Raw genomic sequence first — 24,654 nt, forward strand, 5'->3', positions numbered from 1 at the left:
ATAGTAATGACTATAATGAAAATGGGGGGGGGGGGGGGGCTCTGAGTGTCCTGATGACAACATCAGTGAAAGTGAAAGTGAAAGTATTTACTGTTTCATGCCCTATAGTACTCTCCTTCTGACTTTGCTCCTCCACAGCTTCAAGGAAGGGTGGATAGGGGAGTCTTGTTAAAACAGGTCACACTGTTTAACAAGATTATGGCATTGGTAGTGGTCATTTTCCTATATAGCACACTTCCATTGTGTCCTGGTGGTGAGGCACTGGTCACTGGAATCAATCTGTATTATCAGAGTACTTTCACAACTCCTAGGGAAGCAAGGCAACCACACTGTTGCTCACATATTCATATATGCTAACTCCAGCTAGGAAGGAAAAAAGTTCAGTTATCATTACTTTTAATGTCCGGTTCCCCTGTACACACCAACAAAGAGGGGAGCATTGTAGAAAATGCATAACGTGATCTTGCTCTAGGGCAAGAGTGCTTGAACCCTACACCTCTAAATCTACAGCATAGTGTGCAACCCACTACACCATTGCACCTCTGCATATCATTAGAAGCTCAATGTGATAAGTTTATGCGAATGAATGTAGTTGATAGAAATGCTTACCTGAAGTTGTGGTTATATTCAATCTCTGTGTCTCCAAGCTTTATGACATCTTGTGCCCCACGTCTGACAAATTCTTTCAGCAAGATGGGCTTGAGACTGGGGTCAAGAACCTCTGTCACATTCTGTAAGGATTCAGAAAAGTTATGGAGTAAAGCAATAAATCTTCATCGCTTTCAATGACTGAACAAAACAGAAAGGCACTGCAAAGTACATAAATTTACAGCATGTCATTGTCTGTTTGACTTATGGCATAATCTCATGTTACTACATTGTATACTCGATTCCTTTCATAAAGTTTGGATTTTTCTTCTAAAGTACAGCTGCAGCAGTGTTCCATCATTTTGCTCTCATGTTTTACAACAAAAGTTGACCTGCCCCAAGAACTTTGATACAGCAAAAACCAGGTTCCTGACTACAAAGGAGTCAGAGCTGTGATATACATCACTAGGCAAGAAAAGTCAACTTAATAATTTCTGTATAGTTAAGAATAATGTGCACTGGGTAATATGTGATTTGTTCCTGTAGAGAAGAATATGTGACTCACCTCCAACAAGACAGGTTCTCCCACTCGTACGGCTCTCTCCATGTCCCGGATAAAGTTAGGGTCATTGGCCTGAACTTTCATCAACCTGTTTCCCTCCATTTCACAGATCCATCTGCAAGAGGTCAAAGGTCATAGGTTGACAATTCCGCATGTAGTCTTTTCAATGCCTGTCCACTAACTGAATCTAAATAGAATATTCCTGAACAGGAGTATTGCATGCCTTAATTACCATAACTTTTTCAAGTTTCAAGTGTCAAATTTCAAATTTCCAGTGTAGATCTAGCTGATGGAGCATCCTCTACATATATTATTTATAAGTAAATCCATCCATCCATCCATCCATCTTTTAACTCATCCTGTCTTCAACTCATTGATATACACGTCATTCATTCACCGACTGCTCCCACGTAAACTGTTTCATAATGAGAAAGTTCCAATTAGTGTGCAAGCGACTCAAACAAACACTGTTATAACAATGTATGGGTCCTCAGATGGTGGGATGCTTTCTGAGAGTAAACTGGACACATTCCATCTTACATGATGATATTTAATGACAAACGAATACAGTCCTGGGTCCCATTTCATGGCAACTCTTGCTGGAATGGCAATTGTCATGTTAACGACAAGAATCCAGCTTCCTGATTGGTTTTTGCTATTGGAAGTTGCCATTCCAGCAAGAGTTGCCATCCTAACATCTTTCATGAAATGGGGCCCAGAAGTTTTCCCAGAGTCTGCAGAGGATAAGGACATAAAATGCTGAGAAAATGATAGAATCAATGTGAACCCTTTTCCCTCCTAAATTCATCAATCTCACTCTCTCCCCATGCCCACTCTGATGATAGTAAAAATGGAACAGGTGTGACTCACTTCTCTGCCTGGCCCTGAGGGTCAATCATGAGGGGCCAGCGATGGCCTCTCTTGACAAAGATGGCATTCTCTGTGGAGTGGCTGTCCTGTGGGAGGCCCTCATTGTGCCACTTCCTCACCTGTTTGGAACAAAGAGGGGAGTGATGAATAGTTCATTATTACTGCAACTAATTTCAACAGATTAACTCTGTATTCCTCAGTGAATAAATGACACCTTAACATAAATCACGTCTGTACATTGTTTGGAGTATGCTCTAAAAAGTGTACTAATCCTCATATGAGATACATACTGCAACACAAACACAGAACAAGTAAAAATTTAAATTTCATCTGCATCTCAAGTTCTCCATGAATTTTTTGTCCCAAGATATTTTACATGTTCCATTATTGCAATTCTGGATGAAATATTTGAAAGAAGCAAATATGAAGAAAATCTTGATGTATAATATTACTCTCCTGCAACTCAAGATGCAGTTTGTCACCTTTTGAAATAACCAACACAACATGACTCCATAATACCTAGTCTTTGGATGTCAGGCTCTCTTCTCTTCAAAGAATTTTCCACTCATGTAAAAACAAAAGGCAGGTATCATTCAAAGTGCTGTGATTGCATGAGAGTTGAAACTGAACACAAGCCAAGACACAACAACCCACTTGGCTATAAGTCAACTTGAATCAATCAGTTGGAGCCTCGCAGCTTATTTCTAAAGTTCTAATGAATTTTCAGCCAATACAGAGAAAGTGGGTTTATGGTACTTGCCGTGTTTGGTTCAGCCATGGAGTTGATGAGGGTGAAGTCATGTGACAGGGGGATTTCCCTACTCTGACACATCCCAACCCACTTGTTGATCATCCCCCTGCGGTAGGAGGCAGTGAAGACTCCCAGGTAAGCGATGCTGGAGGCAGATACCAGGGTGTCCCCCACCACGCCCTGTAACTTCCCTTCTAGATCATCCATCGACTCCGCCCAGCGGATCTAAGAATCAAACATCAAATCATTACTGCCATTAATGATTGCATATGATGCATCCAGTTGTCAGCCATATTTGTCAGATTAAAAAGAGATTTCAGAACATACCATGAGTGTTTCTGAAAATGTCTCAAACATCAATCAGTTGGTTAATCAAAGATACTGGGTTGAAATGCAGCACTGCATCACAGACTGTAACTGATGATGTTGTAATGAACATGTTACTATATTTGTACTCTATCTTATACATCTCTCATTTTTCTATGAACAAGAATGTTCTCCTGAACAGTTACTATCAGTTCTTCGACATTTACAAATGGAATGGACATACATTGATGTCATCCTTTCTTCTATTACCTTTTGTACAAACATTGCAAATATAACAATGAGAAACAACTCAAAATATTACATGACTGTGTTTGTTTAACTTAGCCAAAACATATGAGTTCAGATGGGAACAATGCAGACAAGAATTCCAAGCTACCTTTTCATCTGCGAGGGCTGAGATGAGAACAGACGCCCTCTTGAGTCGGAGAGTGGTCAGGACTTTCCTCTCCCTCAGCGACTCTCTCTGGTGCACACTGTCATCGTACTGCTGCTGCAAGACTCGCAGGTGCTCTTGAATCTACGGAACCAGAGGTTCAAAGGTCATAAGTCAAGAAATGAAGTAGAATGAAATAGAATCATATCTACTATTACTGAGCATCAATCATCTTACATCACTCCTCTCCATATCATTACTTTCAAGTAGTTTACTTCCTTCTTTCTCTCTTTTTTCTCTCAATCTACTCTTGTATCTACCTTTCTATCTATCTTTGCATATTATATCTCATGCAAACATCTCTCTTTCTTTCTCCAAATCTACCTTTCTATCTATCTTTGAATACTGTATCTCATGCAAATCTCTTTCTCTCTCAATCTACTCCATATCTACCTTTATACATGTATCTATCTTTGCATACCACCTCTACATGCAAGTCTCTCTCTTTTTCTTGATTTACTCTATATCATAGTTCCTATCTATCTCTCTATTTCTCCATGCAAATCTTTCTCTTTCTCTCAATCTACCCCATATCTACCTTTTCATCTACCTCTCCATCTCTACATGCAAATCTCTCTTTCTTTTTTTCCTCGCAATCTACTCCATCTTCACCTTTATGTCTCTTTATCTATCTATCTATCTCTAAATGCAAATCTCTCCTATCTTTCTTCCTCTTGAAGTTTTCCATATCTTCCTTTCAAACTATCTCTATGTATCTCCTTCTCTTTCATCTAGATCATCTCACTAAGACTGATGGTTAGTCTTACCTTGGCCAGACTCTCCTGTTTCTCTCGTAGTCCTCCCTTGGCAAGGTTCAGAGCATCTTTGGCCTCCTCCACTCTCTTCTGCTTTGGTTTCACCATCTGTCCAATCACAAAGTTTGACATTAATATTCTGATCTCATCCAAGAGGCGGTGATTTTATCACATTATCAGCTCCCACATTGACTATTAAAAACCAACTGAGAGAACAAACAGTCACAAGAAAAGTGATAAAGGAATGTTCATGTTACTTTCAAGGAAAATATACATAGAATAATACAACTGTAGCTCTATATTTCAGTGTAGAGAATTGTGTTTGATGTCAGTCAGCCTTTCTTGTTCACACGAGGGGGCATTATAGTAAAGCACAATGTACAGTTTACATGTGTGAATTCCTTCCACCACACAGCGATGATTCTTGAAATCAAATTGCAACCATAATCATATATGCAGATTCTCTGTACTTATATCATTACATGCATATCACTTATTGTACATCTCTGCTAAAATTCTGTTCCTCAACAACAGATTCTTTTCATACAGAATTTTGGAATCAACAATGAAATTAACAGGCATCCGGCAAATCCCTATTTTGGAAAAAAAAAAGAAGAGGAAGAAGAAAATATGTAATTTTGTACGGACATCAAAATGCAGTACAACATCTTGTTTCTCCAGGATTATTATTTTCAATATTTCTGTCAGATTCAAAAGATTGGTTCTTGGGACTTTGCTGCCAACTTGTACATAAACTCTTTAAAAAACTAGAGAAGCACTCTGAGAGCGCAGACCTCCGCCAAGCAGCTCATTGTCCCCGCCGAACGAGTTCGAGCAGGGGACTATGAAACAGGCTCCGTACGTGTGTGTGTCCGTGTGTCCGTCCGTCCGTCCGTCCGTCCGTGTGTCCGTGTGTGCGTCCGTGTGTGATCAAAATGTTCAAAATGCTACTCCTTCGCCATTTCTAACCCGATTTTGATTCTGTTTGCTTTATATGATAGCACTACATGGGAGCTTTGAAACTTCTATACAGAATTTCAGTTGTGACCTTTGACCTTGACCTTTGACCTATATTGTACATTTTGCTTCAAAATGCTACTCCTTCGCCATTTCTAACCCGATTTTGATTCCGTTTGCCTTATATGATGGCACTAGGTGAGGGCTTCAAAACTTCTACACAGAATTTTGACCTTTGACTTCTTTGACCTTTGACCTTGATTTTTGACCTATATTGTACATTGCCTACAAAATGCTACTCCTTCGCCATTTGTAACCCGATTTTGATTCCGTTTGCTTTATGTGATGGCACTAGGTGAGGGCATCAAAACTTCTACACAGAATTTTGACCTTTGACTTCTTTGACCTTTGACCTTGATTTTTTTACCTATATTGTACATTGGCTACAAAATGCTACTCCTTCGCCATTTCTAACCCGATTTCGATTCCGTTTGCTTTATGTGATGGCACTAGGTGAGGGCTTCAAAACTTCTACATAAAATTTTGACCTTTGACCTCTTGGACATTTGACCTTCATCTTTTTACCTATATTGTACATTTTGCTACTGAATGCTACTTCCGGCGGGGACATATATTACGCACCGCGTAATTTCTACTTTTCCTTGTTTCATCTTGTTCTACCATAGAGATAAGTTTTGTTACGTCATCAACTTCCAGCTGCGCCACGCACCTCGCCCTGGCAGAAACTAGATCACGCACTTTACGGCGCGTATGAAAACCTCAAAAATGCGCAGCTTGAACTCCCAAGTTCATTGACCCTGCCTGCCAAAATATTGAAAATCCTTCATAAAATCCACAAAAATTCCTGGATCACTACCAAAATTTAATCATCTGATACTTGTGCCATTTTCAACCTTCTCTGTAAGTTTTATCCAAATCCGTTCATTACTTTTTGAGTTATTTTGCACACAAACAAACAAACAAATGGTAATGAAAACATAACTTCCTCCCTTGGCGGAGGTAAAAAAAAAAAAAAAAAACTCTCTAAGATCTAAGATGACCAATAGCTACACTTACCTTTGTGACCTCCACATAGTGTTCTAGGGCCAGGACCCACTGACATATGGACTTGCAGGCCAGAGAGACCTGGCCCACCTTCTCTGGGACAAAGTCTGGTAGGGAGGTGTACTTCTTCAGCTGACGACCAATCTAATCCAACCAAGACAAAATGTGCAACTGTCACTTAACACAAAACCTTTGCAGAAATAAACTCATAGGGGTCACAGACACTTCCTGTTTTATCAAAATTTTGCTGTATCAAGTCACAATCTGATAGATGGAGATTACATTTAAAAGAAAGTATATGAATATAACAGAGCAGTCACACAATAACACTTGGAAAATGGAACCAGCAACAATACTTGTTTTAGACCATGTCAGATCATATCTTATGTGTTTTTAAGGTCCTTGAACATTGCAGTATGACTTTGTGGCATGGCCCACATAAAAATATATTGTAGCTTAATTTTGTTTCAACAAGATGAGTAAACATCGACTGCTCCTAACTTACACAACAGACATAATATTCCAGCAATAATTTGAATATAGTTTCCTACACAAAAATTTCTTGCTGCAGTGGTTCTACAAGACAGCATTCTTAAAATTTAGGATTTGTATCTACCTTTAAGCGTATGGTATGTTTAAGTATATATTCAAACCAATTAAAGAGTTTACACAGTCAAATTCACTGTTTCATTCCTCATCAGAATCCACATGATGGTAGAGTGTCTGAATTTTGCAGACTGTTCAACAATTAAACTTCTATTGCCATTTATGTGAAACATTTCCCGCAATGGGGAACTGGACAAAGGTCATTATGACACACACACAAAAAAACCCAAAAAAAAACCAAGAAACAAAGAACCAACCTTATCTGGCACATTGTTTTTGTCAAAGTTGACCATCTTCTTCAGGAAGCCCTGGTCTGCCAGCAGATGTTTCGCTGTACTCCAGTCTGGCTTCTGTCTGAACAGGATGCAGACAGCAGCGAAAACCTGCGTGACCAGGGTGGGGGGCTTGGCGTAGACGCGAATCTCTGAGATGTCCGACTTGTCCAGAGAGTCCAAGGCATCAATAGCCTCCTGCAGGGCTGGGATCACAGACTGCAGATCTCGCTGGGCTTGCTGAAGGGACGAATGGTAATCACAACATAGGAGATTCAGAGACTAGATCTGGTGTGCTTGTTTGCTTAGTGTTGTTATTTTATATAACTTTTTGTTTATATTTGTTTGTATTTGAGAATACATATAACATTTTCTGATTGCTCTTTTGTGTAGCAAAGGTTGGACGAAGAAAATTCTTTGACATGGCTATCAGTGCAGACACAGAAGATGATGTTTATAAATTCACTCGTTTTGAAAAGCTCTCCTGTATGCAGACTATGATGTATTATTGGTAGATGATAACATACAAATGTAAGATCTGAGACTTTGATGATAAGTCATATACTTACATTAATAGAAAGTCAGCATATAGGATGTACACTCAGTTTCTTCAGATCTCATTCAATTCACAAACTGCAACACTTTCTACAATGCCCCATCAGTGCAGGTTTGGTTTTCTTTTTTTTTTTAGCTTCATTTCCTGTGTTTTGGTAGACAGAATAAATGTATGGCTATTACTGTACCAGCAAACTTTAGGCTACCCAAGAGTTTTCTTGTTTTGTCCCCATAGAATCAACGATTTCCTAATAAAAGGGATTGTGGTCCTTTGATGACTCACATCGGCATAGTCCTGGACTATCTGGGCTTCCCTCTTCATGATGGACTCTTCATGCTCCACAATCTCCCTGACCTGTCCCACGGCCTCCTGGTCCTTGGACAGCTGCTCCAGCAAGAGCTCAGTATCCTGTGGGAGACACAATGAAAGTTTCAATTGATGCTTATTCCTTTAGCTGATACACACCTAGGAAACATTTACAGAGAGCATTTACAGTAAAAGAGAGTGTTCAACTGATTAAATATGAAACATACCATAAGGCTAAAAATGTTTGTGGCTTGACACTTTCGCGAATTGGAGCCGTTGGCCGTTTTTGCATCATGAAACTGTTGCAAATTGCCACTGGCATTCAATGCATTGTGTAAACAACACTTTCATGCGTCCTGGCTCCTTGCAGAAGTTTCATGCACACAAGAATTTCTGGTTCCACATTATGAGTGAAAATTTGTACTTTTGCTGGAGTTTCAGATATTATTACCAGAAATACTGAAAATTGGCATATGCTTGCATCACATTCTCTTGCCCAACAATATCACTCTAGATACAAATGTCTGCAACAAATGATTTCAGTAACAGCCAAGACCTTTGATGCATCTGCCTCTTAAAAGCAGCTATTGTTAAAGCGAGGACTCTTTTCTTTTTCTTTCTTTATTTGGAGTTGGGACATCTCACTCAAGAAAGATTTTGCAATGAAGAAGACACTGACCTTAGCTTTCTCCTCAATCTTGGGTCCTAGAGCCACGAGTTCATCCTGCATGGCATCCACCAGTGAGTTAGCCTCACCCAGCTTGGATAGACCAACCCCAAGACGGTTCCTGTAGAGCAAAATAAAAAGGATACTCGCTGTCAACTTCTTAGAATGCTAGGGGTAATAGGGGTACTCACATGATTTTTACACACAGGGGGTAAGAATGGAATGTTCTCTCTTTCATACAAGAGAATAACCGAAAGGAAGATATTGCATGAGTTTGTGTTTTCCTCTTTTTTTCTCACTCTTTCTGTCTACATATCGCACCTAGAAATGTGACAAGTGTGATGGACAATCTAATTCAACTAGGAAGGCTAGCATATTCTGTAGTTGTTTGTTTGTTTGTTTGTTTGTTTGTTCCTGCTCTTTTTGCATTGCATTATGAGGTAGGTGGAATGGAAGAGCACTGATTTTGACCAGTCCATTTTTACATCGTGACCTTAGAAAACTATGCCAAATTGTCAAATTCCACCTGTAATCAACTAATCACTCACACATATCAATGTATGCTGGACTTTATTTCCTGTAAAAGAACTGATGTAAATCTGACAGGTACATCTCACCATTCCTTTAGCAAACCGAATATCATGAATACATATGATGGGAGAGTACATTTGAAGAAATGGCAAAAGACACCAAACAACACAAACAAAAGCACAAACTGCAATACATGGTGTGTTACAAACAGGGCAAGTCCTTGGCCTGTTGCCTGGACTCACTTGTTGTTCATGAAGTGACCCTTCTGTTCTCCCAGCATGTTAGAGTAGAGCCTGATGAGATCCAGGTAGCTGCTGGGCGTGGTGTAGTAGTGACGTCTCATCTCGTTGTAATACCTCACCGACTCCTTGGTCACATCGCCATGGACACCCACGCACACTTGGGCAATGTTTTCCTTCAATTTCTGCCATTATGGAAGGTGAAAAAGTGGATGGCAACTTTCACTATCTTACCACACATCTTTCTAGCTTTATTAGTCTGTGTACAATGTACATGTAGCTCTTTCATCAATTTCTGCCACAAGAGAAGTCAGTTAAAGTGGTAATGTACTAGTCTTGCCCTTAACACAAATGATTCACCTTTCATCACCATCTGGTTGAAAGTGATGTCATGTAAACTACGTGTAGATGTTTTCAAATAATGTCCTTTCGATAGGAAGGATGAACTGGATAACCTGGTGAAGACTAGTCCCGAGTACACTCGGAACATTCCAACTATTCTATGGTGTCATCTGATCTGCTTTGATGTCTGATGTATACATACAAGTCCAATACGTTCTATGATATACATTTGAGTCAAGAAAATTGAAATCCACGCCAATGCTTCCTCAGAGAATCACCTATACACACAAAGTCAAGAATCACCCCAACTTACGCAGGATTTGTCAAGTTCTTACCTGTGGTTCTGAGTCACCAGTGATCCCTTTGAAGTCAACCCTCATGAGGAAGACATGGGCCACCCTCAGCATGGCCTCGGTGCTCCACTCATCGTACCAGTCTAGTGTGCAGCAATTCACCAGGGAGGGGTTGGCACGGCAACGCTGCCGGAAGGCATCGCCTGCCGGACTGGTTGCCAGGACAACGTGAAGCCTGGTTTTCACTCTCTGGAAGGAGGAGGCGGGAAAATTAGAAGAATCTCCAGTGCTAATATTGTATTTTTAGTTGACTTCATAAATAGTTTTCTAAAGGTGACTGCAAACTATTACAGCTATAAAACTGCATACTGTGTCAACATTGCCATCATGTCAGTGCACTTAAGATTAACTTTTTATTCTTTTTTTTTTGACTATGAACATCATTTATTCTTAAGAGATTAGCATCCCTGACAGGATGGTGGTTTGACAGGATTTTAGTAATAATAATAATAATAATATGGAAAATTTATAAAGCGCCTAAGACAAACATGTTTCAAAGCTCTTTACAATTATCAAAAAATAGACAACATAAAAATCAACTACGAATATAAACAATTTTAGTCAGTTTACACCACAGATATTGAGACTGTTCAAGCCAAACGAGCCTACTTAAGATTGGAGAGCCATGGAGATAACTTTTAATGTAACAAATTATGACTCTGATGAGTTTCAAAGTCAAGTGATTTTGAAAATGCTTCATGAGCTCCAAGGCTTACTAGAAACTTGCATATCTTTATTTGGGAGACTGAATGCTGTACATGTAGAAGAGCATCGGTACATGTAAGGGCAAACTATGCTTGACAGGGCTTATAAAAGGAAAGCTCTGGCCAACAGTTTGTGACCCTTTCTAGAAGATGGCATGAGTTTTTTGTGCTGACCTGTATGAAGAAGGAATAGACAGCCTCTCTGTTGTCAGGCATGTCAGCATCCTGGGCAGCTCTCTTCAGCTCCATCATGATTGCCTCCATGTCATCATTGTCAAAGAGGTCGGGAACCTCTCCAGAGTTCAGCACACAGTTTATATCCTCCAGGAAGGATTCCTAGACATAAAAAAAGTAAAAAGTGATTTGATGTTCTTTGTATTCAAACAAATTTCAAACTCAACCCATAAGAAATTCTGAAGATAATCTTAACAGACAGATTTAAAACAGCACATATTTCAAACATAAATATATTCATCACTATGACTGTGTTTTGGTTGTGTTTTTTTTTTTTTTTCAGAGAAATGTAAATGTTATCAACACCATACACACCATAATACATAACTGTCAATATAGGAAGCTTGCAATTAAAACACACATAGACAAAACACTATCATAGTATCTTCTATCAACATTCAGACTGTTTTTATAGAAAACAATGAAATATGTATTTTAAACTCCATTGTGAATTGCTATTATTTACAAAGAGAAACAACACTATCATTATATATCACTTGAATGATGAAGAAGCATCCTGACAATCAGGCCACACCAAACTGACAAATTCTATCATTGCTGACTGGCAGATGTAGAGTCGCTTACAGTGTAACTATCACACATGACTATCAAGCCACGCCCATATGGTTACCTTGACGATGTCACTGTCAGTCAGGAGAAAGACCACGTTGACCCCCTGCACTCCGGCCTTTCTGAACACCTTCTTCAGGTCGTCCCTGAAGTCCGCCTGGCCGTAGCCCCTGGTCAGCATCAGTTTGAAGAGCTCGCAGCCGGCCACGTGACAGGCCAGCTGGACGGTGGTGGACTTGCCCGTGCCGTCCAGTCCCACCAGGACCATGTGACCGCCCGGCTGGCGGAACACCCTGGCCGCCCTGACGATGTGTTCCAGTGCCTCGCGGAAGAACACAAGCTGTGACAGAGAAGACAAACATATAAAGCATTATCGTAATGTAGGTTCAGCAGTAGAAAGGCGCAAATACAAAAATCATAGTCTCTGTATTTTGACATGACAAGATTTAAGTATGTTTATTTTTGATAATCTTCATATCAATTCTTACTAAATTTTATTTATCAAGAGGCACATGTGATTTCAAAGCAGCTGTTGATGAATACAGAGCATATAATCCTTTCAATCTGTTCCTGCTGGCCTATTGCATTGTTTCAACTAAGTGGGTTCATATAATGAAATAACAGACATGTTTGGGTACAGTTAGCCAATTGCCAGTACCACTGCAAGCTATGGTTATTTGCATGAGTGTATAACAAGTTAATACAGAGTGCTCTATTAAAAAAATCAATATACAAAATAAATGAATAAATTCCCTGCTTTCAATCAAGCCAGAGTAAGATGACTAGTGAACAGCATTTTGTGCCACTGCTTATCCTGGCTTACCTGTCCTCCAGTGTAGTTGATTCGGACGAGGTATTCCTCCAGGATGGTGGCAAGTTTGTCATAGTCATTGATTGGTCTGTAGATACGCTGTGCTGATGGTACGTTCAGGTCTAAGAAGTCCCCAAACAGGAAAGGCTCATCCCGCAGCTTCTCTGCTGACCATTTCACCTGATTCACAAACAGATTGCAATGCACAGCTTCAAGCAAATGACATTTCATTCAGCTTCACTAATCATCTCAGACAAACTGCATGTAAAGAGTTATTAATCTTTAAAAGTCCCTGACACAGAACCTCACACTATGAAAAGTGAATTATGCATGCATTGGTTCATATGGTTTCACTGATAGAATATACATGTGTAGTTTTTATCGCAACTGATTGTCAAATTGCCCTTTATCAACATATGAAGGATGATTTGCCAATCAGTTGCAATACGAAACAACTCAATGCAAGAATCATGTAGTTTGTTCATGTCTACAGCGCTCAAGTTGGATAATGAAAAGATTGGAGCAATGTGTATTCAACTGGAAATTGAAATCATCATTAAAAAAATAAAAAAAAAACTCTTTCATTTTGGCAATTACACAACATTGCTGCATATATAAATTCAAAAAAAAAAAGTATTGTATATCACATTATATGCAAATAAACAGAAACTTAAAGTATGTCTAAGGGGAAGCCATTCAGCGACATACTTTACTTTATAGAGAGTTATGCCGTGCAATTCAACAGGTAAACTCTGGTTAATTTTGCTCTCTGATTGCCCCACAACAGATTGACTGCCTTGAATGTTTAGAAGATACACGAAAGAGTTTCCCTCACAACTTACCTTGAAGTAGTTGTGCATGTCATCAGCCAGGAACTCAAAGAACTTCATGCGGTCAGTATCATCCACCAGTCGGTCATGGAAGACCCGCATGGCTTCGTGGGCCAAGAGCTGGGCAGCGGAGTCAGTGGACGTCACAGTGGACTCATCGGCCAGCAGCAAGCCTTGAATCACCTGTACAAACGACCATTATGGACATCCCCAGTATTCATTCATATAGTAAACGTATGCCATTATGACATTAAAAGATAATGCTTTTCAGTTTTTGATCACAAAGAAGCAATGAAAATTAATTCTTCTAATGGTGTGCACAACCTCTGTTGAGATACAAACCTAACATCTTTGTAGCTGCTTTCATATCTAATGAAGATTACAGCATTCCAATAATTGGAATCATCACAATACTGATGAGGCACATGAAAATCTACATTACTACATTGTTTCATTGTAATAGATTGAGAAAAGAAAAATTGTACAAGAAAAATTAAGTTCACTGATTTCAAAAACCCATCTTGAGTCCTGAATTGTCTTGTGATTTACAGATTGAGCACATCATCCAATCAGCGATCTGTTTAAAGGCAGGGGGTTTAAAAAGTACGCATTTCTGAGTGAGATGTGCTTAAAATAACATCTTCCCTTGTTGTGGCCATAGTCCCTCAAGGAGAACTCCTTCCAGAACAAGCAAAAGATAAACATTGCAAAAGGCTTTCATCTAATCAAGCCTGAGGAAAACTCAAGGCTGGCCAGGGATTAACACCATTATCATCACCTGCCAAATGTACGGTGTGAGATGTCCATGAGAGTTAAGAGTCGAGGTTCTGAGAGCCTTAATGGGAATTATACACATACCTTGGACAGATCTCTCAAATTGAAGGTATAGTGTGACTTGGCAGGCGTTGGGAGGATGTTGGCACACATCTTGTAGTAGATGGCGATGGAGGCGGAGACAAGGGGGTTGAGGAGCTCCCTGACATCGGGTAGGAAGTCCCTGTTCTCCAGGAATCGACCCAGCTCCACCTGGTAGATGTGCTGCAGGGACCGGGTGGATGGCTGGGGCAGGGACAGCATGCTGGTAGGTGGGCGGGGCAGAGACAGAGAAAGGAGGGAGTAAAATCCTTTTAAAACATGGTAAAACCACTTAAAACATGGCCAGGCCATTGATCGATGAATGAGTGGTGCATTTCTGTCTTTATCAAAGGGATGAAACTGACTCATGCTCACGTTAAAGGAGGCATGCACACACAACAAAATACATTTTAAACTTCTTTGTAAGCCAAGCTTTTTTGGAATGCAAACAACAATCAGGAGGTCAAATGACAACTACAAAAGCTATCTAGCACAGCTAATTATGGCAATCATAGTGTGCAATGATTAAGTGCCTGCCTCGGATCTTGCCCAAATATATTACGCATGCATGATCAATTAGTCTGTGTGGGCATATCTCCCAGACGACAGACTCAAAATCCAGTCTTGAGCAATGTTTGCTCTACAAGGACAAAAAAAAAAAAATCTTCTTGCAGGCTTGCATTTCTTTCAGCAAATCTCCTTACTTTTAACAAGTTCCTAAATTCAACATTATGTAAATTGTTTTCTTTTGTGGAAAGAAAAACAGGAGAGCGCACTCTTATCAAAATGAACTATAGGGACATGCTTGGAAGGTAGCATGTGAGATGACACATGGCTGAATTACATTTCAACATGTTGGCTAAGTCATAGATGTGTATGCTAAGACATTAACTCACCAGAAGTGTTTAAGGAGACGGGGGCTGACTGGATTCCGTCCCCCTCCCAGGGGGGCACAAGCAGCCACTACTGTCACATCAAGGATGTTCTGTACAGGAGAAGGAAAAGGATTCTTGATACAAGAACCTGTCTACTTTGAGCATAATGACAAATATGACCCAGGAAGTTTTTGTAAAGTTTTCAAGTAGTTTCATATTGCTTTTTTGGTCTGTGTTTGAATATGCTCTTTTCTGCAAATTAAGATAAACAAAAGAGCTACTCAAAATTGGGTTTTCAAAAACTATTATTGTAAAAATTTTCATGTGTATTTTAATTTTGCGAATCTCGTGAAGAGCCATGATTCGCAAAATTAAAATACACACAAAAGTTCTTGTCTATACTATCTGCACTGAATGCCAGTGGCAATTTGCAAAAATTCTATGCCACGGAAAAGGCTGTCAGCTCCATTCGAAAATTTAATGCTGTGAATATTTCTGCTTTTACAGTAAATAGAAAAATATGTACAGCTCATTATTACTGGTCACTTGTAATTACCATCTCATGGTATTTAAAATCTGAGACTTGTCTTAGGTCATTCAAGGTTACCCCATCATATAGACAAGACTTAAAGAAATAAAAATGCATTGGTATTAATACTTTCAGATTTAGTGTAAAGCCACTATACTGTCATCTACAAAACCTAGAAGTTAAACTAGAAATGTCGCTACGGCGACTGATGCCTCCGCCATAATGCATGATTCTCCCAATAGGTGTATAGTACAATGTCTTGACAATGTGTGATGACAGTTTCACATAACTGGCAAAATATCGAAATAACAGGTTTGTCAGAAATATCTTGAATGTTCACTTTCCACGAACTGGGTTTGCTATAATTGTCTATTAAAGAGTGCAGGTACACATATTTGGGGAATTGAAAATTTTTACTTGACTTCTGACCGACCTTATTATAAGTTTATGCATTGAGTATAATTTTCAAGGTATGAAGAAAGAGTGTAATTACAGTACAAAATATTTTTTTTTTTTTTCATTTAAACCTGACCTTTGACCTTCTGGCTGGAAATTTCCAAGAGAATCTCCATCAAGTAATAAATGTACATATATTAAACACTTTTAAAACTAATAATGCAATCATTGCATATCACTAGTATACATGTATGAGGGAAATACAGTAGTAACATTTTGAGGAGTTGACCTTGACCTTTGAACCCCTGACTATTGACCCATGACCCCTAAATTCCCTAGATAATCCCTGCCAGTCAGTACATGCATATGTACCATGTTCCATGAAGATACATTGAACCATTTGCGAGAAAAGTGATATTGCAACATTTTCACCTAACCTTTGACCTTTTGACCTTTGACCTTATGACATGAAACTCTCTCTGGAGAATCCTTACGCAGTAGTACATGTCTACACTAAGTTTCAAGAAAATAACTGCGGGCATTGCATAGATATGGGGGAAATAGCAACATTTTTAGCATTTGACCTTGACCTTTTGACCTTTGACCTCTTGTCAATGTCACTAGAATCTACTCAACTAATTGTCCCATCATACATCATCCTTGGACCAAGTTTGGTGAAAGCTGCTTCATCCAGTTTTGAGTTATCACATAAACAGATAAATTTTAGGATTTGACCTTGATCTTTGACCTTTGACCTCTGTCCGATTTCACTGAAAAACTAATCAAGTAATTGTCCCATCATACATCATCCTCCAACAAAGTTTGGTGAAATTTGCTCCATACAGTCTTGAGTTATCGCGTAAACGGATACAATTTCATGATTTGACCTTGACCTTTGACCTTTGACCTTTAGCTGATTTCACCCAAAATCTTATCAAATCGTTGCCCCATCATACTTCATACTTGGACCAAGTTTGGTAATATTCCAGTAAATATTACTCAAGTTATCGCGTAAACGAAAGCGGACGGACGTACGGACGTACGGACGTACGGACGTACGTACGGACGTACGTACGGACGGACGGACAACCCGAAAACATAATGCCTCCGGCACCACTTCGTGGCGGAGGCATAAAAAACAAACAAACAAACAAATTCTTCAGCTGAGTTGTGAAGAATTTCTTAAACAGAAGACAAACCCCTTAAATTCACAAACACACAGCATTTAGTGGTTCTATCCACCATTGATCCCTCACCTTCCATGCCAGCCTGGTGGTATCATAAAACCCCCTCAGCTCCATAAACTGCCTCAGGAGCTCCAGAGGGGGCTGTGCTCCGTACTGCTCTGGGGCTGGTAGGTTGAGGTCATCTACAAACACCAAGACCTGTGGTAGACAATGTTGTGTCACATATTTGAATTCAGAGTGTAGGCATATGAATATAATAAGTCACACTTTGGAGAGCCATAAACAGTAAAGAAATGTCTTGCATGTTTTAATAACCAGTGGTGGATCCAGGGGGAGTGCGTCGGACGCACGCCCCCTCCCCTTTATTTTTTTGTCAAACAAAAGAAATAAAAAGAAAAAAAATATTGGGGGTGCATGCGCCCCTGCTTTAAAGGGATCGTATAGTTCTGGTTGAGACCTAATTTCAGGTTTCTAACATTTTTTGGTGAGATAATGAGAAACCTCTTATGAAATATGAAAGAGCATGTAATTCTATGAGGAATTCAACATTTATTTGATGAAAATTGGTTTTGAAATGGCAGAGATATCCAAAAAAGAGCGATTCTAATAAAGTGTGGGACCCACACTTTATTACAATCGCTTTGTTTTACTTTGTTTTTGGATGTTTCAGTCATTACAAACCCGATTTTCATCAAATAAACTTTGAATTCCTCTTAAAATGGTATATTCTGTACTATATCATAAGTGTTTTCTTGGTATCTCGCAAAAAGTTAAAAGCCAAATTCTCATCTCCACCAATACTGTACCATCCCTTTAATTTTGTAAAGGTGCCAACTCTTTACAGAATTCCTGGATCCGTCTCTGATGACAGCTCACAAATATTTAAAAATTAAGAGCAAAATAACATACATATGCTCAAAGAAAATTTGAAATGACAATAAATGATGTCTAAAGATGTTTTATTATAACAGGCATAACTCCTTAAATGATTTAAAACAGTATTTGGTTTATAAGAGCACAAAAATGTTTATAATCACACAAAAAAAAGAAGAAAAAAAATAAGAAAACCCGTAGACTATCTAGATATTTCAATGGCTTCCCTTGATCCTGTCTGGGCACGTTTCTTGATGCTTTAATGTTGTGTAATGGTATTGATATAAAGATACCACCATTGTAATGTGTCAAGAAGAATGACAGACATGCCCACATCAATATCAACGTTAGATTAATGAATGATCACATGCATATGATATCTAGAAACAATACACAGAGATGAATCCCTCAAAGACTGACCTTTTTGCCCCGAGGGCCCACCATGGTATCCCGGCCCCTCTTGACCAGCTTGTGCTGAATTTGGGTGGTCACTCTGGCCGGAGAGGTCTGGGCGCTCAGCTGCAGCGTGGTGCTGACCACTCCACTGGCCTGCTTGCGAACCTGACCAGTCATGAAGGTCAGATCAAGACTTCCACCTCCAATGGCACCACCTGAGGAAAAAGAAGGTAAATACTTTAAAGAACGCTCGGAGCTTCGATACATTCACTGGCTCAGCAGTTTGTTTTTTCAATGCATGGAAAACATTCTCATAGAAAAAATGGTTGAAAAGATCAGTGCTATGTGCTACTTGTAAATCTATTCTTTATTCTCAATTTTCATTCTGTAGTTGCACAAGTAATAGCAGCAGGTGGAGTCATAAATGAAACACTGCAGTGTCAAACTACAAAGTCAAGAATGACAACCACGTCATGCAGCTATCAAGATTTACAAAGTGGTGTTGAAAAACCTAAAAATATTTTATATGATCTATACCCCTCGCCACAGTATTCCTGTGAAAATAATGGGCAATGCTGGCTCATGTAATAAGAGAAAGCTTAATCGTCAATGAGAACTGGATACGTGTGATGTCATCAAGTAATATCACATGATATCTATTTTCTAATCTTCTTCTTGACAGTTTACTCCTACTTTGAACAGACATCTTGGAGACAAGGACTGAAACAAAGAGAGAGAGTGAATTTTCCCACATATGCTTCTTTATAACTCATGTCAAATTATTTGTTGAGGGATATCAACCAAATGCACAATTCACTGAAATGCACCTGTAAAGTGCTAGATTTAATTCAAGGACTGTGGAGTCTAACTCTATACAGGGCTGCACCACTGATTGCTACAGAAAATATCTGGATATTCCATAAGCCAATCGCTTGGAAGCCATCGAGCCGCCATCTTACCATGCACATCACCCATACACTTGTGTACGGAGCTCAAGACATCGCATGATCTTGGTGACAGTCTCAACTGGAAAATGCGTGCATGTTCCCATAGAATGTGCCAAGTAAGATGGCGGCACAGCAGCTTCAATTGTTTGTAAAGCTTGAACACATACGGTATACATGAACATACAACTACGCAATCAAAATCCATAAACTTGAGCCTAAATGTGAATAATAACTTTGATTGACATATAGTATCCTCATTCCGCTTGCACATACCTGCATCTGCATCCTCGTTGAGTACGCTAGCCGTCAGGGCGGAGATATTGGATAGGATGTTGGTGCCCCGGTCACTGTAGTTGAAGACTTCCCCGAGAATGGTGCCATGCTCTGTGGACGTCCCCTTATCTCTGCACAGGCGCTTCAGCATGTGGCTGATCAGGGCCGACTTACCCACCCCAGAATCCCCTATGAGGCAAGGGTTATGATAGAAGGCATGCAAACATGGTTACCTTCAATAAGTTCAGAGCTTACAGCAATATTTTATAATTCACTTAAAGAACAGTAATGGCACCAACAGGTTCTTATGAAGATACACAAGGTATTATGTATGCTTAACTTTCATACACTTTTAGTTCATTATTTGAAATTAATCCATGAAACACATGCCACGCACTAGCATTTTATGCAAGAAGGGAGTCTGAGAATTTTCAACCTACTCTACTCTGATATCTAGATTCAAGAGACATGTATGTATTCATCTGTTTCAAAGGAGAACGATTAGCACGAAAGGCAAATGTACAGTGGTTACAATTTGAGTCCTTTGCTACCTACCTGTGAGAAGAACTGGCTTCTTGTTGAGTATTAACAGGCTTGTCAGGAATGAGTACCTGATGGTATCCACTGTAGTAACTAGCTCACTGTCTTCAAGTGAGACCTGGAGGAGACAGACAGGAAATTTCAAAATACAGTGTATTCCTTTCCAATCTATATGTCATGTATTATTTATTATATATATGATGGCACCAGCTGAATTGTTGACAATTTTGTTTTTCATTGTGTTTTCCAGTGCAAAGATTCAAGATCTGGTCAAGAACTGTTTAACAGAAAAGTATGCATCAATATCAAGTTTTCAGACAGGAGAACAGATTTTGATGACTCAAAGTTACATTATGACACAAGATATACAGTATAAGCAAGAGACATATCACAAAGCGTTGCACAATTCACACTAAAATTGTCTTACAATAGTAAGACATCGACAAAACAAGTCAATTTCAGGTCAAGACGATATCATGTACGAATAGCAGCTTGCTGGTAGCAAGTTTGGTTTAGAAGTCTAGCTTGACAGTACATGGAATATATTCTGCTTAGGAAAAACACAGACTCTATTGTCCATATCTCATCTGCATTGACTGCTAACAATGATAACATATTTACAGTTATTGCATTTTCCTTTTCAGCAATCATTTGCAGTCATCATGCATATCCTATGGCCATCACTTATAGTACAGTGCATTCCTGTTACAACGAACATACAATGTACTTATAACAAAACTCTCATTATAATGAAGAAAATGTTCAGGTCACAAAATTATTGTTTAAACATCTTTTAATATCCTTTAATTTTCGGCTACAACAAAGTTACAACATAATGAAAGAAAACTGCCGTTCCCAAGGATTTCATTAAAATGGGAGTGCATGGCCTGTAATCATACATTTGCACATCAGTCTCAAGTGACTGGGTCCACAGAATGAATGTACAGCATGTGCCTGAAAACATAAGACTTAAAAGGAAATAAAACCAAGCACAAAAACTAAGCCCATACAGTGTACCTCTTTACTCATCTGGTTAGTGACCCCCAGCTGCTCCCCCAGTGAGACATGGATCACACCCTTGTCGATGAGGGACTTGGTGCTCGGAACCAGCTCCTCCCATGGCACAAACTTGCCACTCTCCAGATTCACAAAGTAGTGGAAGATTGTTCGGCTTCCCGACGGCAGTCTCACTCCTACGAGAAAGCAAGAAAAGTTATTGAAATATAGGTATGCTTACAAACATAACAGTGAAAGCAACATCAAATATGGGATGTATCTTATCATATGTCATATAGTGAAGAACAGTATTGTGACTCATTGATCAGATGTTGGAAGATCTATATCATTATAACAATTCACTCTCAGAAATAGATATTTGAAATATTTTGTATTCATATAATCATTTTGTGCTTATGATTATATATAATTTTGTTGGAAATGAAAATGAAATGAAAATGAAATGAAATGAGAGATTCCATTAATCTATTTTTCTTACCAATATGGAAACCACGGTAACACAATGTCACTTTACATGTGTATCCCTTTTTTTCTGTTTGATAGGCTGAATCATCACAAATGTATGCATGGGTATTGAATCATTACAATGCTCATTTCCTTGATGTCTGGAATGATAACACACAGGATAAATCTAATGTATGGAAAAGGGAAAAGTCTGATCTTCTCTAGTATTCTATAGAATGGTCAAATATCCTGAAGTGTGTTGGCTATTATCCGCAGTTGACGTACTTTGTATGTTAACATACATCAGAGCAACATTCATTAGAGTAATGCTCTTTCATTGCTTTAGTTTCAGTTGGAAATTTGAGTGAAAGAAACATTATCAGTGAAAGAAGGTCAAAATCTTACCCAGTGGAGGCTCAGTGTCAAACATGTCGTGCACGAAGCCGTCAAACTCGTAGGAGAGATTGAGCTCTACAACTTCACTCTTCTTCCCTCCTCCTCCTCCTCCTCCTCCGCCTCCGGCTGGTCCCAAGGAGATGCCCCCATCATCATCACTGTCATCCTCCCTCTTCAGGACACCCCCGATGGACCAGACGTAGCAGAAGACAAAGATCTTGCCCAGGATGTTGTGGAACTGGTCGGGGTATTTCTGGAGGTACCACTCTTTGGTGCTAGGGAGAGAGTGAGAAACAACAACACGGATAGATCAATGAATAGATAGACAAGTAGACTGAAACATAGACTAGTATTAGACTAATATATGAAGGTATTGGTAGATATACAACTAGTTGGCAACAACAAATATAAAGGAAACAAGGAAAAGTAGAATTTACGCGGTGCGTAATATATGTCCCCGCCGGAAGTAGCATTTTGTAGCAAAATGTACAATACAGGTCAAAAATCAAGGTCAAAGGTCAAAGAAATCAAAGGTCAAAATTCTGTGTAGAAGTTTTGAAGCCCTCACCTGCTGCCATCACATAAAGCAAACGGAATCGAAATTGGGTTAGAAATGGCAAAGGAGTAGCATTTTGTAGCCATTGTACAATATAGGTAAAAAATCAAGGTCAAAGGTCAAAGAAGTCAAAGGTCAAAATTCTGTGTAGAAGTTTTGAAGCCCTCACCTAGTGCCATCACATAAAGCAAATGGAATTGAAATCGGGTTAGAAATGGCGAAGGAGTAGCATTTTGTAGCAAAATGTACAATACAGGTCAAAAATCAAGGTCAAAGGTCAAAGAAGTCAAAGGTCAAAATTCTGTGTAGAAGTTTTGAAGCCCTCACCTAGTGCCATCACATAAAGCAAACGGAATCGAAATCGGGTTGGAAATGGTGAAGGAGTAGCATTTTGTAGCCAATGTACAATATAGGTCAAAAATCAAGGTCAAAGGTCAAAGAAGTCAAAGGTCAAAATTCTGTGTAGAAGTTTTGAAGCCCTCACCTAGTGCCATCACATAAAGCGAGCGGAATCGAAATCGGGTTAGAAATGGCGAAGGAGTAGCATTTTGTAGCAAAATGTACAATACAGGTCAAAAAATCAAGGTCAAAGGTCAAAGAAGTCAAAGGTCAAAATTCTGTGTAGAAGTTTTGAAGCCCTCAACTAGTGCCATCACATAAAGCAAACGGAATCGAAATCGGGTTAGAAATGGCGAAGGAGTAGCATTTTGTAGCAAAATGTACAATATAGGTCAAAGGTCAAGGTCAAAGGTCACAACTGAAATTCTGTGTAGAAGTTTCAAAGCTCTTATGTAGTGCTATCATATAAAGCAAACAGAATCAAAATTGGCTCATAAATGACAGAGAAGTAGCAAATTGAAGATTTTGATCACACACGGACGCACACACGGACACACGGACGGACACACACACGGACACACACACGTACGGAGCCCGTTTCATAGTCCCCTGCTCGAACTCGTTCGGCGGGGACAATTAGAGAGGTACATGACAGGGAGATAAACAGTCTGATGAATAAAGAAAGAAGAGATAGCTTAAAAATCAAGAAAATGTCACTTTTTAGGCTGTCTGTTACATTTATCATCTTTTAATTTCTTTAGTGTACTGTAAAAGTGGATATTTTCCCCACAACAAATTTTTGGCGCTCGGCCAGGTAAGAAGAGTTTCGCGTGTTTTAAATTCCTCGGAATCAAGACGTTAACTACTGGAACATATGGCATGCAAAAATATTCATGAGTTTTTATTTTTGCGCTAGTTTCTCTCTGCATGAAATGCATGAACATTTCAACACCATGAAAGTTTCCACTTTTACAGTATACATATGTGTACTCCAGACAAACAAACAAAATATATCATAGCAACTATGGTGCAGTAGTCAGTTCTAGGGTACGATTTGGATTAACATGGACCCCCAGTATTGGCACCAATGAAGAACAGCAACCCCATATCACTTGATTGCGTAAATGAGATCAATCATTTTTCAATATTCAATCATCTCAGGTGTGACGAGCCAAGAAATGTGCAGAGTATACTGAAATGCCAACTTTCTTCTTTTCCTCCAGTATATTATGATTACAAGACAAGAGTAAGATGAGGATCAGGCAGTCTGCTTACCTCGCCTTGTTGGACTGAACTTTGGGCTTCTCTGGGGGCTTCTTCTTGGCTCCCCTCCTGTTGCCTGCCCGGGATGACCGTCCAGACTGACTGGACAGCAGGCTTTCACCACTGGACGGTCTATCATCATCTGCCAAATACACAATACAAGCAATATTACTTGCAGTCATGAATTGAAAGCACGTTTTCAGTTTTATCCAGATAACATTTGAGAGATGGCTGGCTGCATAAATACATTGGTTACTCTGGCTACAAAAGCTTGAACACAATTGGCATATGGGTAAATAAAAGCCTAAAGAAATATTTCAAAGCCACAGACTCACAGACTGCAGTAGCTCTCGTCATTTGAACATCGTGGAATCTACACTTGGTCATATACTGCGTCAAGCACTAACCTGAGAGATGATAAAGAGCTTCATGGCAAAAT

At 39.3% G+C, this 24,654-nt stretch overlaps 1 protein-coding gene across 1 annotated transcript in view; it reads right to left on the bottom strand.

Annotated features, from left to right (window-relative positions):
- Positions 1 to 24,654, bottom strand: part of LOC140231704 (dynein axonemal heavy chain 6-like) — an 87,917-nt gene that overhangs the window by 19,865 nt on the left and 43,398 nt on the right. The window contains exons 45-69 of the mRNA XM_072311861.1: positions 24,228 to 24,357; positions 22,067 to 22,332; positions 21,218 to 21,393; positions 20,216 to 20,318; positions 19,661 to 19,849; positions 18,465 to 18,655; positions 17,241 to 17,369; positions 15,081 to 15,169; positions 14,188 to 14,407; positions 13,342 to 13,512; positions 12,512 to 12,679; positions 11,750 to 12,028; positions 11,059 to 11,220; positions 10,163 to 10,369; positions 9,489 to 9,670; positions 8,728 to 8,836; positions 8,025 to 8,150; positions 7,172 to 7,426; positions 6,321 to 6,452; positions 4,299 to 4,394; positions 3,475 to 3,615; positions 2,781 to 2,996; positions 2,021 to 2,139; positions 1,154 to 1,265; positions 610 to 731 (exon numbers count right to left, since the gene is read on the bottom strand). Of these exons, the coding sequence (XP_072167962.1) occupies positions 610 to 731; positions 1,154 to 1,265; positions 2,021 to 2,139; positions 2,781 to 2,996; positions 3,475 to 3,615; positions 4,299 to 4,394; positions 6,321 to 6,452; positions 7,172 to 7,426; positions 8,025 to 8,150; positions 8,728 to 8,836; positions 9,489 to 9,670; positions 10,163 to 10,369; positions 11,059 to 11,220; positions 11,750 to 12,028; positions 12,512 to 12,679; positions 13,342 to 13,512; positions 14,188 to 14,407; positions 15,081 to 15,169; positions 17,241 to 17,369; positions 18,465 to 18,655; positions 19,661 to 19,849; positions 20,216 to 20,318; positions 21,218 to 21,393; positions 22,067 to 22,332; positions 24,228 to 24,357 (4,090 nt within the window). The remainder of the gene's footprint in view (positions 1 to 609; positions 732 to 1,153; positions 1,266 to 2,020; positions 2,140 to 2,780; positions 2,997 to 3,474; positions 3,616 to 4,298; positions 4,395 to 6,320; positions 6,453 to 7,171; positions 7,427 to 8,024; positions 8,151 to 8,727; positions 8,837 to 9,488; positions 9,671 to 10,162; positions 10,370 to 11,058; positions 11,221 to 11,749; positions 12,029 to 12,511; positions 12,680 to 13,341; positions 13,513 to 14,187; positions 14,408 to 15,080; positions 15,170 to 17,240; positions 17,370 to 18,464; positions 18,656 to 19,660; positions 19,850 to 20,215; positions 20,319 to 21,217; positions 21,394 to 22,066; positions 22,333 to 24,227; positions 24,358 to 24,654) is intronic.

This window comes from Diadema setosum, chromosome 1, assembly GCF_964275005.1.
Source record: "Diadema setosum chromosome 1, eeDiaSeto1, whole genome shotgun sequence".
In the NCBI taxonomy this organism is placed as follows: domain Eukaryota; kingdom Metazoa; phylum Echinodermata; class Echinoidea; order Diadematoida; family Diadematidae; genus Diadema; species Diadema setosum.